This window comes from Eptatretus burgeri, chromosome 10 (assembly GCF_056783735.1).
Source record: "Eptatretus burgeri isolate ZD-2024b chromosome 10, Ebu_testis_v1, whole genome shotgun sequence".
Taxonomy (NCBI): Eukaryota; Metazoa; Chordata; class Myxini; order Myxiniformes; family Myxinidae; genus Eptatretus; species Eptatretus burgeri.
This window is the reverse complement of record NC_140970.1, coordinates 87694620-87711523: the sequence shown is the minus strand read 5'-3', so window position 1 is coordinate 87711523 and position 16904 is coordinate 87694620. Positions and strand designations below refer to the sequence as shown.

The 16904-nt window shown below is 45.5% G+C and overlaps 1 protein-coding gene and 1 long non-coding RNA gene across 4 annotated transcripts in view; one reads left to right on the top strand and one right to left on the bottom strand.

Annotated features, from left to right (window-relative positions):
- Window positions 1-16904, top strand: part of LOC147019033 (uncharacterized) — a 69747-nt gene that overhangs the window by 34363 nt on the left and 18480 nt on the right. For all 3 annotated transcript variants that reach the window (XR_015062623.1, XR_015062624.1, XR_015062622.1), the window contains exon 2: window positions 16793-16904. This exon is cut by the window's right edge. This is a non-coding gene — a long non-coding RNA (uncharacterized LOC147019033). The remainder of the gene's footprint in view (window positions 1-16792) is intronic.
- LOC147019034 (proteasome subunit beta type-6-like) overlaps window positions 1-16904 on the bottom strand; it is a 33574-nt gene that overhangs the window by 16627 nt on the left and 43 nt on the right. The window contains exons 1-2 of the mRNA XM_085899218.1: window positions 16817-16904; window positions 283-350 (exon numbers count right to left, since the gene is read on the bottom strand). The exon at window positions 16817-16904 is cut by the window's right edge and continues 43 nt beyond it. Coding sequence (XP_085755344.1) covers window positions 283-350; window positions 16817-16904 — 156 coding nt within the window. The remainder of the gene's footprint in view (window positions 1-282; window positions 351-16816) is intronic.

The window sequence follows — 16904 nt, the reverse complement described above, 5'->3', positions numbered from 1 at the left end:
AACCACTTACATAGAAGATAAGACGTGTGAATGTGTCTAATAAATTATCGCCACAAATTAATGACTTGAGATTCCCGACAAAGGCTTTTCCTGCAACCAGTTGTTCACATTAAGTTTCTGGTGACGCATTTCTCTTCGGTTTCACTCTGAGACAATTATTGATGGATGCTTTTCAGATAATGAAGAACAATCATGAAAAAAATAACCATGAAACAGAAAAATTAACTACAGGAAAACAACCGCTTTGAAATCAAAGGCGTCTTTCCTCTTGTGATGGCATACCCTGTTGTTGTACGCGAGTCTGCTCCAACGACAACTCCACCATCAAACTCCACCGCCATGATGGTCGTCTGGAAAACACAACAATGAAATGGAAATAAGAATGAACAGAGATTATCAACATAGCCAGACAAGACAGGTGAAACTGATACTGGGAAACATTACAAATCAATATTTCAAAATGTCCAAAATTGGACAACAACCCCAAAAACGGCCACTGCAAAGAGCAGGCTCAGAAGTACGATTCAGTAAAGTCCATCTTAAAATACTTCATGCATCCAGGTATCTGTTCTAGCGATGGAATTGACCAGTTAAAAATTGATATTCAACTGATTGTCCATTTCAAAAGGGAAAACTTTTCATTAAAAAAAAAAAATCCATAAAATGTATTAAACTGCACAGTTTCCAAAGGACCAGCCTGAAAGAGGAAATCACAAACAAAATTCATGTTCCAACTTGTGAAAACTCACCAATTACACTTATTGATACTTACTGGAGAGAGATGTAGTAAGAAATATGAAAAAACAAATGGTGCAGAAGTAGCACGCTTTGTTTTGTGTACAAAGTCAAGGCTCGTGAAGAGCCAGAACACTTAGATCAGGACACAACAGAACAAAAGAGGAGAAAAAATGGGGGTGGGGGGGGGACACAAACAGCAGGGTTGATGGATAAAATAAAGGGAGACTTGGGCAAATAAAGGATGCAGGTAAGAATGAGGGGAAGAGGGTAAGAAGGCACAACCTGTCTTTGGAATAAATAAGGGGAAGCAAAGAAAGAAGAGAAGAGATGATAAGATAGCTCCCTATTTGAAAGCAATTCAAACAAAATCATTATCAATATATAATCTGAAGATAATGGAGTAAATGTATGTATGTATTGCTATGTTTGTGGGGTAGATGGAGGAATTTCATCGGAAAGATAGGATCGTATGGAGTTGCTTGGCCCGTGGACGTGCAGGAGACATCTCGATGTAAACTAAGTAGGGAACCTGTGAGCTTAAGTGTTACTTGTCATCACATGGGGGGTGGTGCGGTGTTAATTACACAGTGATTAAGGATAATTTCCCCAGTACATAATCGCCCCTCTGTGACTTTTCCCGATGTTTTTGTATTTCAAACCAATGATAGAATTACGTTTTTTGTCGCGGCAACAGCCATTACAACCGAGCTGCATGACCAATTAGGAAGAAGCCCTGCCTCCAAGGGTGACGGCGGGCGAAGTCACGCCAAGGCTAATGATTGATGGGCGTGATGTGATTAGGAAGAAGAAGAGCGCGCAAGAAACCGCGTTAGTTAGAGCCGCATGAAGAGGAAGAGCACGTAGGAGGCCACGGGAGTCAGAGGACAGAGGAAACAGGTCGTAGCGAGAAGCGAACGCACAAGTGGAGTTCGGTGTGAAGGAAGTGATCAGAAAAGCAGAGTGCGTCTCAGCAAGATAATGGGGGGGGGAGGCAGGTCGTTGCAGGAGATAAACACAGTCCGAGACGAAGGCTCGAAGCGGGACTGAAGTGAGAGCAATATCGGCGGTCCAAAGAGCAGGGCGTTGCGGCTGGCTTTCCTTCGACGCATGAAGAGGAATGAGGTTGCAGTTGTCGTGAGAGTAACGTGACTGGGACGGAAGATCTCGCTTCGCTCTCCTCTGGGCACGACTAAATAGCTGTGTGATGCTCATATTCGTACTGAGGCAAATTGGCCACGTGCTGAGCAAAACGCTGGCCATTGACTCTTGGTTGGTCACGAGAGACAGACCTCAAAGCCTCATGTATATCACCGATTGGAGCGGTGCCATTCTGCAGAGAGCGGGATCGGCAAACGTGGTTGACAAAGAAGCTACGCCGCGGTTCGGGAGCCCTGACGTTGAATATTGCCTCATAAATTGCTTGATGCCATTTCAGGGCGCGGTTACCTGCGCAGTGACGACGTGGTCTGAGCACACTGCCTCAGAAAAAAAGATTGCCTGGACTCAGCTAAGTGAAGGAACGAAAAGGGATTTATTTTCTTTATTTTATGACTGTGCGTGTGTGCGTGCATGCCTCAAATAGGAATTTAGGCTGGAGATTACCTCATGTTTTTCTTGAATTATAATTTGAATTATTCTCATTGTGCACATTTAATTTAATTTGCTTGTGTCCGTGTATCTGTTGTGGGTCGAGTACAACCCGTGTGCCTCCGTTCTTAACCGCCATTTCTTTCGTGCGCACCGTTAATCTCTGAGAATCTTGGCTGCAAGCCCCCGAGGGAGAACTGTTTGGCCATCCGTCCAGGTAGGGGCTAAACCACTGGACACAACAGTATGTATGTATGTATGTATGTATGTATGTATGTATGTATGTATGTATGTATGTATGTATGTATGTATGTATGTATGACTCCTCTTAGAGTATTTCACTGAGGAAGCTGAAACTTTCTTGGATTCACGAGGGCACCCTGAAGTTGTGCATGTGCAAGTTTCGTTTGATTCCATCAACTTTTGGAAACAATTTTTGTTTTGCCCATCTTGGCATTTGCTTCCTTTGGGGGAAGGGTGGGTGTAATTGGAATTATCAGAGCTATATAACCACAATGTATTATATATGCACATAAGCAGTACACGTTTTCACTTCAGAAACGTAGCCCAGAATAGTTTTATTTTTGCGAGTGATCGAGGCAGGGGTCTGCTGTCGATACACCACCCAAACAAAGGGACGTATCAGAAAAATGTGTTGCGCACTTGGGACAAGATCTCCCCTTGGGTCGGTACTCTGCTATGGTGATAATAACAATAAAGATTAATAACGTGACAACCTGGCGGCTCCCGAAGGGAGCGGATGCTTCTCGTAAGTGTAATGATAAAGTGATAAAAAAAAAGATTTAAATGATGAAATAAATCCAACCAATCACATGCAGTCTTCCATCTTACACCCTCAGTCACTGCCTTCTTGGCTCTGTCTCTCCCACACCCCAGGGCCTAGAAAGTAGAAACAGTAGTCTTTTTGCCTTGAAGCTTCATCGGCGAGGGGCCCCACATAGCGTCATTGCCCATGTTCTCAAATCCTGCTCTGGTTTTCTTGCTTCACCTTTGTCTACCATCCTTAGCCTGTCGTCAGTTAGCCAACTCCTATCTACCAACATCACTTCCGGCCACAAAAAGGGTAAAAAAGCAATCTTTCAACTGTAGACCAATAATCTTAGTTCCAATTAAAAGAAAATCATGGAATCAAGCAAGTGACTACACTGACATACCGTAATCTTTCCTCTGTTTAAACAGCCTGATCCCTCACCATCAATTTCATGGCATCCTGTTAACAACTATGGATAGGTTGCTGCTTCTTTCTCCACAATGGTCAGATGCTCTGAGTCTCAAACAAGATATCAGGACTGTCTCCTTAGACATGTCTCAGGCACGAGTCTAGAATCCTACTCTGCTTACCAAGCTCGCTGCCTTTCTCCACTCACAGTCAACACATTGCTAGCAATGGACCCCTCTCCTGTCCTCTTACAGTGGAGGCTGGAGTCTCCAAAGGCAGTGTTGTGGGCCCAGTCTTGTTCCTCATCGACATAAACGACCTCTCCAATGCTCTGGAAAACCCACTTCCCCTTTGCAGAATGCCACACATTATGTCCTACAGTCCCCCCATTATATTGAGAAACAGAAAGCAGCTGCGTCACTCTCTGTTGGATCCAGTTCTGATAAATGTAAAGTCTTTTAATCCTGCAGTTCAACTCTGAAGGATCACCAAACGAACACACCTATTTCCATAGTGAGCAACTAGAAAAGGTTCACCCTCTTGACATTCTAGATCTCACCGACAGGCACATCTCCTGGGCCAACCATGTCCAGCAAAATCGGGTTCAAAAGCCAGCCGCCGACTGTATATCTTTCGAAATTTCATGTCAATCCTTGACAAAGCAGTCATACTCAGAGCTTATAAGGGCATTGTCCATAACTCAATGGAGTTGTGGACAAAGCATACCTCTTAGTCATCCTGTACTGGTAAGTACTGTGACGTCCACGGGACTTGAACAGTCCCGCTAACGTAGAATGAGCCGAAACGATGGAGGCGGTTTATTTTTTTATAACCCAAAGATGGCGGTTTTAATCGCTCTACCGCAAACGGGACGAGGAAGGTGGCACGAGTCACTTTTCACTGAGTTAATAGTGTTTATTTCTCTGACCAGAAATAATAAGACTCGGCAAGAGGAGGGATCCCGGGCGATTCGACGGGATGGTGGTGTGGGTTCGGGCGTGGGGAAAACACAAACAATTCCAATGGATCTACAAATCTCAAACCCTCTAAGGCGCCAGGTACACACACACACACACACACACACACACACACACACACACACACACACACACACACACACACACACACACACACACACACACACACACACACACACACACACACACACACACACACACACACACACAACGTAGCTGGTCCTGGTGGTCAGGCTGGCCCGTGGTGTAGACTCAACAGTCCCTGGACTGGCGTCGGACGAGCTGGCGTTGCGCTCGTCTGGTGCAGGAGACACCGTGGTGCTGTCGACCTCCTGGTGTCCGCCTAAGTCCGCTCACAGCCGCCAGGGAGCCAGTTCTGGCGCCAAGTTGCGAGCAGGAGAGGGAGGCAGGTCCGCCCGCCGTTCGACCCCATACTCTGAGCCAGCAGAACCCCAGAGCCAACCGAGGTGAGGCACGAGGCACAGCTAGGCCACGAGACACGATGAATCCAGGATCGAATCAGCGCAACAAAACAGCACGCTCCCAGCACAACAGCCTCCACCAAAAAAAACGTTTTTTCTTTACCGATCTTCTTCCTCTCACCCCTTTTCCCCGAACAGAACCTTTTTTATCCTCGAGTGCTCGTCACTTCCAATCGAGCCGTTTTATTGGCCCTCCGCCGTCGCCTTCCGCCAATCGTGATCACGGGGCGGAGCCATCCGCAGCACTGTCCTGTGACGTTACGGCAAGCCTCCAGGGAATACTAAAAGGGGTTTACGCAGACACACTTACCCTAACCCGTTTCCCTAAATAATTACGTGACAATTACCATTTCCCCCTTGAAGAAATGGACATTTACTAGACAACTTATCACCACTGAATTGCTACTTATTACATCGAGATCCTGGTAAAACTCGAACAGCATGGCATACCTAATTAAACATCCTAATTACCCTTTGAATGCATACCTCCCCTCAGACGTAACACTGCCCCCTCCTCTGGTACCGCAACTCCTGGAAGGTATATCACAGGCGCTACCGTACCAGCCTTAACACTTACTGACTCACACCTATTTAACCTAACGAAATAAAATAGGAGGGCAATGGGCAGCGAGCCGCAGCTAACTTACCTATCCTGCTTAATGTACTACCCCCTTATGGCCTTATCCTCGCCTAAACAATCATTCATTTTAATTTTTTATTTTATTTTATCACATGAGAGCACTGAGCGAAGTTGCACTCCATCCTCTGGATCATCGCTCTTGCCCAACACTCTTCCAGTGATCTGGGGAGGGGAAACAAAAGGTTCCACAAAAAAAAAAACACAACACTTATACTTTACATTCCTACTCTAAGCCTTAACGACACTATTCACAGGATATTTACACTTGACCGCGTCCCCCAGTGGATGCTAATAGACCCAGCGTTACCTGGGGAGCCAATTTTCAAATTTGCTCGCCCCAAAATTATGCGGACATCATGCCCTTGCTGTACATGTCAAGTTGTGCGGGATCGAGTGGGACTCACACATCTTCACAACACTCACACCATGGTCATAATCACATTCCTAGGTCATGGTCCCCATTTTAATGATGCAGGCTGAATCCAGTCATGGCCGTGGGGTGGGTTACCACAAGATAATGGGGGCATCTCAGGTGCAACCTAACCCTTTGAATCACATGAGACCACAGGTAAGCTTTAGTCCAACCCGGACGTTTCTCCGCCCCCGCTCCCTTTGATTCCCATCCCCCTGGTAGCCATCAGCTCTCACCCCATACAACACACTGGAAGGGGTCTCACTGGCTCCTCTGGCCTTCCTGGGTCGCCAAGGTCCTACCCGCCTTGGTCGCCCAACCAGACCCTCTCCCAGTTGCCTCCAGACACTGTCACCATTAGCCACCAGGGGTGAATCTCCTTGAAGGGGGTCACAATTCCTGCTCACCGTGAGCTTCAGCAATCCCTGTGGACAAGCGCATCATCCCCACCCACAAAACCCACATGACTCCCCCACCCCATCGGCCTTACATGTGACACCTGCATTTCTAACACTTCACCGACCATGACCTTCCCTGTTACCACACCATGTCCAATAAAAAAACCAATGTGTGCACCATACAATTCACTTCTTTACTTGAAACAACTCACCTAGCACTTTTCCTCACCCAATCCACGCACCAGCCATTGGACAGCCATTCGTGCCCACTTTGTTACCAATTACCCACTGTCCCTATTGTCACTCTAAAACCCAGCAGAACTTACAAACCCATGCCAATTTTCCCACAATTCACTTTTTTCACCAAAGGAGGCACTTCGCCACAATCTCAGCAGCTGAGCATGGCCCAAAATGCTCAGCCCGATCTAGTCTCCCCGACCCCCGACAGTGATCTCCGGACCCAACCTATGAAAGGGCATCTCGGATTGACCTGGCGGTTCAGCAGGAGGATTCATCCTCTCAGAGTCTAAAAGTCTATTGGAGGGTCCCTCCATCGCCAGGTACCAGCAATATCTTGGCATGTGTCCTCTTCGCCCGCACCGGAAACAACTCCCCATAAAAGGCCCCCGTGGGTATCTGTGTAATGTCTCTTCCGGTTCCGGACCCCCTTGGCCATAATCGAATTGCTCTATTGGCTGAGCTGGACCCCGCCGCTGTGGCGCACCTACTGCCGAATTACCCTTTATCAAACTTGACAGTTTCTGGCAAATTTCCTGAAACATTTGGGAAATGCCAATTTCTCCCAGCCCCTCTCCTTGATCCTGAATCTCCGCCTGTCGGACCGTCACCGATGGCCTCACTGGCACCCGACCCGGCCGCCTCCACGAGGCCAGCCTGGCTGTGCACTCGGCCGCTCGGTGCACGGTGGGTGGATCCTGTAACTCCACTAGCGCTCGGACCTCAGGGTCCGGAAGAGCAGCTAAAAATTTCTCTAGTGCCAGTCTGTCCCATGCCTCCACTGTAAGGTCCCGATACGCGATCCTGACTGTTTGGTAAATGTCCTGTGCCAGCTCCTGCAGTGTCTCACCCGGCTTTAATCTGCGGTGCTGGAGCTGGGCCCCGCACCAGATCACAGTTCGCTGTGAACCCAAACCAACGGCTCAACGCCTCGCAAATGAGGGAGCTGGTCAACATCCCCTCCGCGATCACGTTTAACACATCTGCGGCTGGTCCCCGCAACGTTGCCACCAAATTCCCTGTACGTTCCCGCTCATTCCACCCGTTTAGTCGGGAAATACACTCAAATTGCGTCAGAAAAGCTTCAACGCTCCCTGACCCGTCAAAATTTACCAGGGGGATCACTTTTACGGTGGCCCGCTTCCCAGTTTCTCCTTTGTCCGAATCCAGCCCAGGGATCAAACACCCTTGTGGCTGCGTATCCAATTTCGGAGCCCACTGTGGCCAAAGATGTTTTGTGGTGAGGGTCTCATGGGTCAATTTTGCCTCCTGTTCCAAACGTTGAATGGACCGATTCACCTCTTCCCGCAGGATCTTCTGGGCCCGCACAACCTCCTCCAAGGCTCCGTCGCGAGTTTGTAGCTGCTCCTCAACCAACCCGGACACTACTTACAAAAGACGGCTCGACCAGGCCTTTATCCAAGACTTCATCTTGGCTCATAATTTTATCTTATTCGTCCAAACGAGCCTCCAATCCTTTTACCTCCTCCGCCAAATTCATCCCTTGCTTCCTCAGCTCTCCCCACTCTTCTACTTGCAGCTACATACGAGCATCCACACAGGCACGATGACGTTCCAGGCTTTCATCCACTTTATCAACCCAAATGTTCGTTGCATCAATTTTATCTACCAATTTTTTCCGTATATTTTCCCCCTCCAATGTAATTTCTACCTTTGTTTCCTCCAATCTATCCTCGAATTTACTTTGTATTTCCCCCAATTTAACATCCACACACTCCTGCATCTCAGTTTTCATTTTCTCCATCTTTTCCCCCAATTCATCCCTCATTAAATCAATCCGTGCACCCAACTGTACCCCCATTACCCCCAATTGATCTGTCATTTCTGCCCTCTGTGTCACGAATTGATTTGCTATTTGTGCTGTCATGTCCCCTATTAAACGTTCCAACATTGTCTGGATCGACATCGCGCCGGTTTCTGGCCCTGCCGGCCCCGTTACGGGCGATGAAGCACGGTCCACGCTCGTAATGGGGGGAGATTCCGATCCGACCCCCGTCTCTCCCTTCTTCCCCCGACTCGCTGCCAGACACGTGGCCTTCCTCCTCAAACATCTGCACATCCGCCATGGTGCAGAAGTCCCGTTTGCTGCCAAATAAATTTAATTTGAAAAATCCCGCCAAAATTTTCCCACGCTCGCGCGCTTTTCTGTAGTAATTTTGTATTCCAATTCGTGGCGAGATTTCAGTCCTGGTATATTCTCCCGATACCAAATATAATTTAGAGGGGTTCGAACATCCCACTCCTGACACCAATGTGACGTCCACGGGACTTGAACAGTCCCGCTAACGTAGAATGAGCCGAAACGATGGAGGCGGTTTATTTTTTTTATAACCCAAAGATGGCGGTTATAATCGCTCTACCGCAAAAGGGACGAGGAAGGTGGCACGAGTCGCTTTTCACTGAGTTAATAGTGTTTATTTCTCTAACCAGAAATAATAAGACTCGGCAAGAGGAGGGATCCGGGGCGATTCGACGGGATGGTGGTGTGGGTTCGGGCGTGGGGAAAACAAACAATTCCAATGGATCTACAAATCTCAAACCCTCTAAGGCGCCAGGTACACACACACACACACACACACACACACACACACACACACACACACACACACACACACACACACACACACACACACACACACACACACACACACACACACACACACACCACACACCACACACCACACACCACACACCACACACACCGTAGCTGGTCCTGGTGGTCAGGCTGGCCCGTGGTGTAGACTCAACAGTCCCTGGACTGGCGTCGGATGAGCTGGCGTTGCGCTCGTCTGGTGCAGGAGACACCGTGGTGCTGTCGACCTCCTGGTGTCCGCCCAAGTCCGCTCACAGCCACCAGGGAGCCAGTTCTGGCGCCAAGTTGCGAGCAGGAGAGGGAGGCAGGTCCGCCCGCCGTTCGACCCCGTACTCCGAGCCAGCAGAACCCCAGAGCCAACCGAGGTGAGGCACGAGGCACAGCTAGGCCACGAGACACGATGAATCCAGGATCGAATCAGCTCAACAAAACAGCACGCTCCCAGCACAACAGCCTCCACCAAAAAAAGCGTTTTTTCTTTACCATCTTCTTCCTCCCACCCCTTTTCCCCGAACAGAACCTTTTTATCCTCGAGTCCTCATCACTTCCAATCGAGCCGTTTTATTGGCCCTCCGTCGTCGCCTTCCGCCAATCGTGATCACGGGGCGGAGCCATCCGCAGCACTGTCCTGTGACGTCATGGCAAGCCTCCAGGGAATACTAAAAGGGGTTTACGCAGACACACTTACCCTAACCCGTTTCCCTAACTAATTACGTGACAATTACCATTTCCCCCTTGAAGAAATGGACATTTACTGGACAACTTATCACCACTGAATTGCTACTTATTACATCGAGATCCTGGTAAAACTCGAACAGCATGGCATACCTAATTAAACATCCTAATTACCCTTTGAATGCATACCCCCCCTCAGACGTTACAGTACTAACAAAAGCTCTCCCCTATGGGCTGGGGTCTCAGCATTTCATGTCTTCTCTCATATTATCTTAATATCTCTCATTTATTGGTCCAAATCACAAGCCCTGTTGCTCTATCAGCCCTCGGACAGTCCCAATCTCCTTTTCAGTAACCCTCCCCTGCTTAAACTCCCAACATCCCAGCTTACCGCAAACCTTGGTTTGTGGAACTACCTGCCTGAGGATCAAACACATTCTTCCCTCCAGGACGTAAAGCAAGTAGTTCACCACCATCTCACGTCCCGAGTCACCATTCCGACCAATGATATTTTCTTCCCTCATTAACCCAAATTCACTCAACCCTTGTGACTTCAAGGTTACGATGTTTCTCCTCTCTTTATCCGTGTCTCTCTTCATTCATTCCCTTCCTGTATTGTCCAATTGTGGTCCCACTCTCAATTTGTTGCTTTTTTACTCTTTCAAGAGCATCAATCGTGTGTGTGTATGTATATATTGTTACGGCTGTGGAAATTCGCAGAACACCATATAGGTCCTTAGATCAGTTATGCCGATAAATTTGTGTTCAGATAGATTTCCCCACCGTTGTCTAATGGGAATTATTCGTGTAACAGGGCTGTGAATCTTCAGTTAGCCGTTTTTCTTTCGCTATCGTTATTTTGGACCAACCACTTCACAACAACCACGATCAACACCACCACCTTCTCGTCAACCGCCAACATCCCCACAGATAACGAACAGCCACCTTCAAAACAACCACCTTAACCACCACCGCCCACCACACCACCCTCACGACTACCACAAATGCCAGCATCAACCATCTCCACACCCGCATTTCAACGACCACACCACTATTTCCACAACCACAGCGCCGAGGAGAGAAGTTCCGATAGCACTGGGATTTCCCCTCCCCCCTTTTCTTGCTTTCCCATGCACCGGGACGGGGGAGGGGTGAATCGGGCCAGGGGTCAAAGTTGAGGTAAAGGAGGGGCCTGATTTTGGGCGGTAAATGTCCCCGGTGCCACCTCCCCTTGGGGGCCATGGCAACGAATTCTTCCCCCACGCGCCGCGAAGGGAGGGGCGAGGCGGGATGGAAATAAAAGCGAGCGCTGAACGCAGCGTAGAGTCGAGTCAAGAGGGTCGAGTCGAGTGAGAGGAGTCAGGAGTTGGGTCGAGTCGGTCGGTCGGTCTCTCGGGGCTGCAGGTTGTTGAGTGGTGGAAGCGAGGAAAGACAGTTGGGTGGGGGCGCACGCAACGGATAGCGCATTGGACTTCCAGAGGAAGCGACAATTGAACGGTTGCGGGTTCGAGTCCTGCCAGAGGAAGGAGCTGCAGAAAGTTGTGGAGCCGGAGAGGAGTCGCCAGCCGGGTCACCGTCGAAAGCACGAGTGGAATCCGGCGGAGTGCGGGCAGGGCCACCGAGGGTCACCAAACCCGAACCCATCGAGTCATCTCCAGGGCGACCAGGTAACCTGCTTGGCCTCTTGGAGCTCCTTCGGTCCTCAAAGCTCCAGGTTTATAAAGACCCCGAGAGGTCCAGTCAACCCCCTCGTCTTTGAGGGGGTTTTTCCTTGTTCCTTTGTATGAACGTTGTGGCACCGAGTCCGTTAAGTAGAACTGTTGATAAGTGACTGTAAATAATAAATAGATGGTCGTAGCGCTTGGTCTTGCTCGCGTCTTGTCCCTAACCCCATCCATTGAATAACTGCATGCGTGTTTTGCATTCATCGCTTTTGTTGGCTGTATATGTGCCTGCATGAATACCTGACTGCATACATGTTACTAAATGTGCTTGTTTAAATGTTGACCTGTTCATCGCGTCATTTTCCCTCCATTGAACTACTGTATTGCATTTCGGAATAATAGCGGGCTTTTTCATAGCCGATAATAGAATCGGTTCCAGCGAGGCCTCGCGATAATACCCCGCTCGGTTATCCCAAAATGGAGCGAGCTGTTTAAGCGGCTCGTGTCCAAGCAGGCCTCGCTGAGGTACAATCTCTCGGTCATCTACCCGCGCGAATAATTCGGTAAATCGATTATTTGGCGATCGGACCCTGTAGCGCGGGTAGAGTGCGGACAAGGTTGTGGTGTGCTTGGAGCACACCCGTGACTGGTTTTCGGCGTTGATCCAGAAAGTCGTGACTGAATTGTCCGTTCGGTGGGCGAAGCGGCTGCTATTGGTTGGATGAGGTTGTTCACAAGCCGGCGGGTGCGAATTCATAACAATATAATGAATATATATATATATATATATATATATATATATATATATATATATATATATATAAAAACAGAGAAGCCTTTGTCTCACACAGTCTCTCTTTTATGAGCCTCGACTTTGATAGGAAAGAAAGATGTTATATTTAGGGATTACTGAAGAAGCAATTTGGAAATATTCAAACACCACTGCTGAGCCTTATCAAATGCCTTTGGATACATATTAAAGCATGGTGTCGTGGTGCTAGAGTTGATCAATTCTGAAAGTTGGATTTAATGTGAACACACACCCCACCAAGTGTGTGTTCAGAATCAAAATAAAGACCAATTACTGCACTGTAGTCTAACGAAGGAAGCCAGACATAATATGCACACGCACACGTAAGTACTAACAAAAGCTATTTTATTGGAAGTTCTAACTTTAACTTATAAGCAATCGACTGATTTCCCAACTGTCCGGATCATCAGCTGGGCACCGTTTTTCAGAGGTTTCGATCCTTTCAGCCCAGAACCTCTCCCAATGGCGGATCCACAACCCTGGTCACTTCAGATTTGAATTCAACACACTCAAATTAGGTCAAGTGATGGTATCAATGCAACAAAAACTTTGTTCCCCAGTGTTATGTGTGTGTGTGTGTGTGTGTGTGTGTGTGTGTGTGTGTTTTTGCATACATTATATATACATGTTTGTCTGTGTGTGAGTGTGTGTCTGGTGTATTTACATACATTATATATACGTGTGTGTGTGTGTGTGTGTGTGTGTGCGTGCGTCTGGTATATTTACATACATTAAACATTGGGTGGTCGCGAGAGTACCCTTATTTTCACTTTTTCCGTCTGTCTGTATGTTGGGTGGTCGCTAGAGTACCCTTATTTTCACTTTTTCCGTCTGTCTGTATGTATGTATGTATGTAGGTTTGTATGTTGGGTGGTCGCTAGAGTACCCTTATTTTCACTTTTTCCGTCTGTCTGTATGTATGTATGTAGGTTTGTATGTTGGGTGGTCGCTAGAGTACCCTTATTTTCACTTTTTCCGGCTGTCTGTATGTTTGTATGTAATGGACAGCTCTGGAGGCCAGAGGGTTCAACCAATTTTGATGAAACTTGACTGGTAAGTTCATACCAGGATATAGTTCAATGCTTTTGAGCACCGTTGCTATGGACACCATCGTTGCCAAGCAACGGGACTTTTAAATTTTTGAAATATCCTAAAAAATTAAATTTTTCGAAATTCAAAAATCAGCTTCCAGGCTTTTATGCGCACTATAAACAACCTCTTTGTCAAAAATTTTCAGCCCGATCCGTCAAAAACTGTATGACTAGTATGCAATTATGTAGCGATCACCCATGTCGCCTCCCGGTTTGTTGGGTGGTCACTTGAGTACCCTTATTTTCACTGTTTCATTCTGTCTGTTTGTATGTCTGTATGTAATGGACAGCTCTGGAGGCCAGAAGAGTCAACCGATTTTGATGAAAACTTGACAGGTAGGTTCATACCAGGATCTAGTTCTATGCTTTTGAGCACCGTTGCTATGGACACCACAGTTGCCTAGCAACCGGACTTTGAAATTTTTGAAAAATCCCCAAAAAATAATTTTTTCAAAAATCAAAAATCGGCTTCCAGGCTTTTATGCGTACTATAATCAACCTCTGTCAAATATTTTCAGCGCGATCCGTCAAAAACTGTATGACTAGTATGCAATTATGTAGCTACCACCCATGTCGCCTACCGGCGTGTGTGTGTGTGTGTGTGTGTGTGTGTGTGTGTGTGTGTGTGTGTGTGTGTGTGTGTGTGTGTGTGTGTGTGTGTGTGTGTGTGTGTGTGTGTGTGTGTGTGTGTGTGTGTGTGTGTGTGTGTGCGCGCGCGCGCGAATTGTTACGTCTGGCTTCTTGGGATGACGGTGCAGCTCATTGGTCTTAATTTTTGATTTAAATCATACACCACCTTATGTTATATTAATATATTAAACCAAAAACACTTTTTACCTGATAGACATGTGCATTACACAGACACGATGGAGTGTTCATCACTCAGACCTGTGGTCATGGTTTCTCCAAACAGGCACTGCCGTACTCGCCAGGGGCGCTGCGGTCAAAATAGTGACGTCAAGACGCCATTGCAAAATGTGATCATGTTTTTTTACGTTGCGTTTTATCATATATTTACAAATTGGCGGTAATGCAAAGAAATAGTGTATAACATGTTAAAAAAAATAATATGATGCGATTCCGAATTATTTTCAACCATCACTGTGTCACTCTGAAGTCGATTTGCATATTTCCAAGATGGCGGGGCACCCTCACGAAAATGTGGTAAGCAGAAGTTGTCAATATATCGCATATTCCTTGAAAGCAGCACGTAAAAAAAATTGAATACTCACCGGTCATTTTGATATATGGTTTATAGGGGGAGGGTCAGGTCCAAGGGGAGAAAATTGCGGTCCAAAAATCGCATCTTTATTTAGGCGCGAAAAAAACCCGGAAATTGATCCATTCATCAAGACCAAGATGTCCGCGCACCTGTTTAATTCTCATTATTTGTTACATAATAATCTGCTCTAATCACACATATATTACAAGCATGGTGATATATGGTTTTACATGTTTTTTATGAGTAATAAAGGTGTTTTATTGGCATTTTATCTTACGTCGTACCATTTTTCGCATTATTACGTAATATGCATACATTATGAATTTAACGATATCTGCGCTTTGACCTTGAGAAATTATGTTAAGGTCATGCCCAAGGTCATTTATTTGTCTTGTTTACAATATTACAAGCATGGTGATATATGGTTTTACATGTTTTTTTTATGAGTAATACAGGTGTTTTATCTTACGTTCTACCATTATTACATAATATCCGTACATTTCTGATTTCACGATATCCGGGCTTTGACCTTGAGAAATAAGGTCAAGGTCATTTATTTGTCTTGTTTACAATATTACAAGCATGGTGATATATGGTTTTACATGTTTTTTTTATGAGTAATACAAGTGTTTTATCTTACGTTCTACCATTATTACGTAATATCCGTACATTTCTGATTTCACGATATCCGGGCTTTGACCTTGAGAAATAAGGTCAAGGTCATTCCCAAGGTCATTTATTTGTCTTGTTTACAATATTACAAGCATGGTGATATATGGTTTTACATATTTTTTTATGAGTAATACAGGTGTTTTATCTTACGTTCTACCATTATTACGTAATATCCGTACATTTCAGATTTCATGATATCCGGGCTTTGACCTTGAGAAATAAGGTCAAGGTCATTTATTTGTCTTGTTTACAATATTACAAGCATGGTGATATATGGTTTTACATATTTTTTATGAGTAATACAGGTGTTTTATCTTACGTTCTACCATTATTACGTAATATCCGTACATTTCAGATTTCATGATATCCGGGCTTTGACCTTGAGAAATAAGGTCAAGGTCATTTATTTGTCTTGTTTACAATATTACAAGCATGGTGATATATGGTTTTACATATTTTTTATGAGTAATACAGGTGTTTTATCTTACGTTCTACCATTATTACGTAATATCCGTACATTTCAGATTTCATGATATCCGCGCGTTGACCGTGAGAAATAAGGTCAAGGTCATTCCCAAGGTCATTTATTTGTCTTGTTTACAATATTACAAGCATGGTGATATATGGTTTTACATGTTTTTTTATGAGTAATACAGGTGTTTTATCTTACGTAATATCCGTACATTTCTGATTTCATGATATTCGCGCTTTGACCTTGAGAAATAAGGTCAAGGTCATTCTCAAGGTCATTTATTTGTCTTGTTTACAATATTACAAGCATGGTGATATATGGTTTTACATGTTTTTTTGTGAGTAATACAGGTGTTTTATCTTACGTTCTACCATTATTACGTAATATCCGTACATTTCTGATTTCACGATATCCGCACGTTGACCTTGACAAATAAGGTCAAGGTCATTCCCAAGGTCATTTATTTATCTTCGGTTGTATTGCTTACAATATTTCCTAAACGCTGATACATGGTTTTATATGTCTTTTTCCAGTAATAAAGCACGTTATTGACATTGTATTTATTTTTGTGTTTTTTTTACCCAATTTCCTAATGGCTCTTGGACACAACTCGCTACATATAATAAATGTATTACATATTGTCCCCAAATACAACCGATATTGAAAATTTAAAAATTGAATATCTCGAAAAATATTCAATCATTTTCAAGAATTCCAAAAGCTATGAGTTCATATTAATCCACGCTATTAGAAAATAACATAAAATAAATATACGAGTATATAGGGTTTTTAAAATTTAATGATAATGCCTACATTGGTCCAATGCGAGGAGGTTTAATAACATGGGCTCTCGCTTGGTTGTTTTTCGTCTTCTCGTCACGTCACCATCCATTTCATTTAACCTGTTTCCATTTTCGCAGTGAACAAAGAATTCCGATACGTACCCCAGTGGAAACTTCAGCAGCATCCCAAGAAGGCATCTGGGGAACACTTCCAAGGAGGAAAGCATGAGGATGATTTCGCACTTGCACC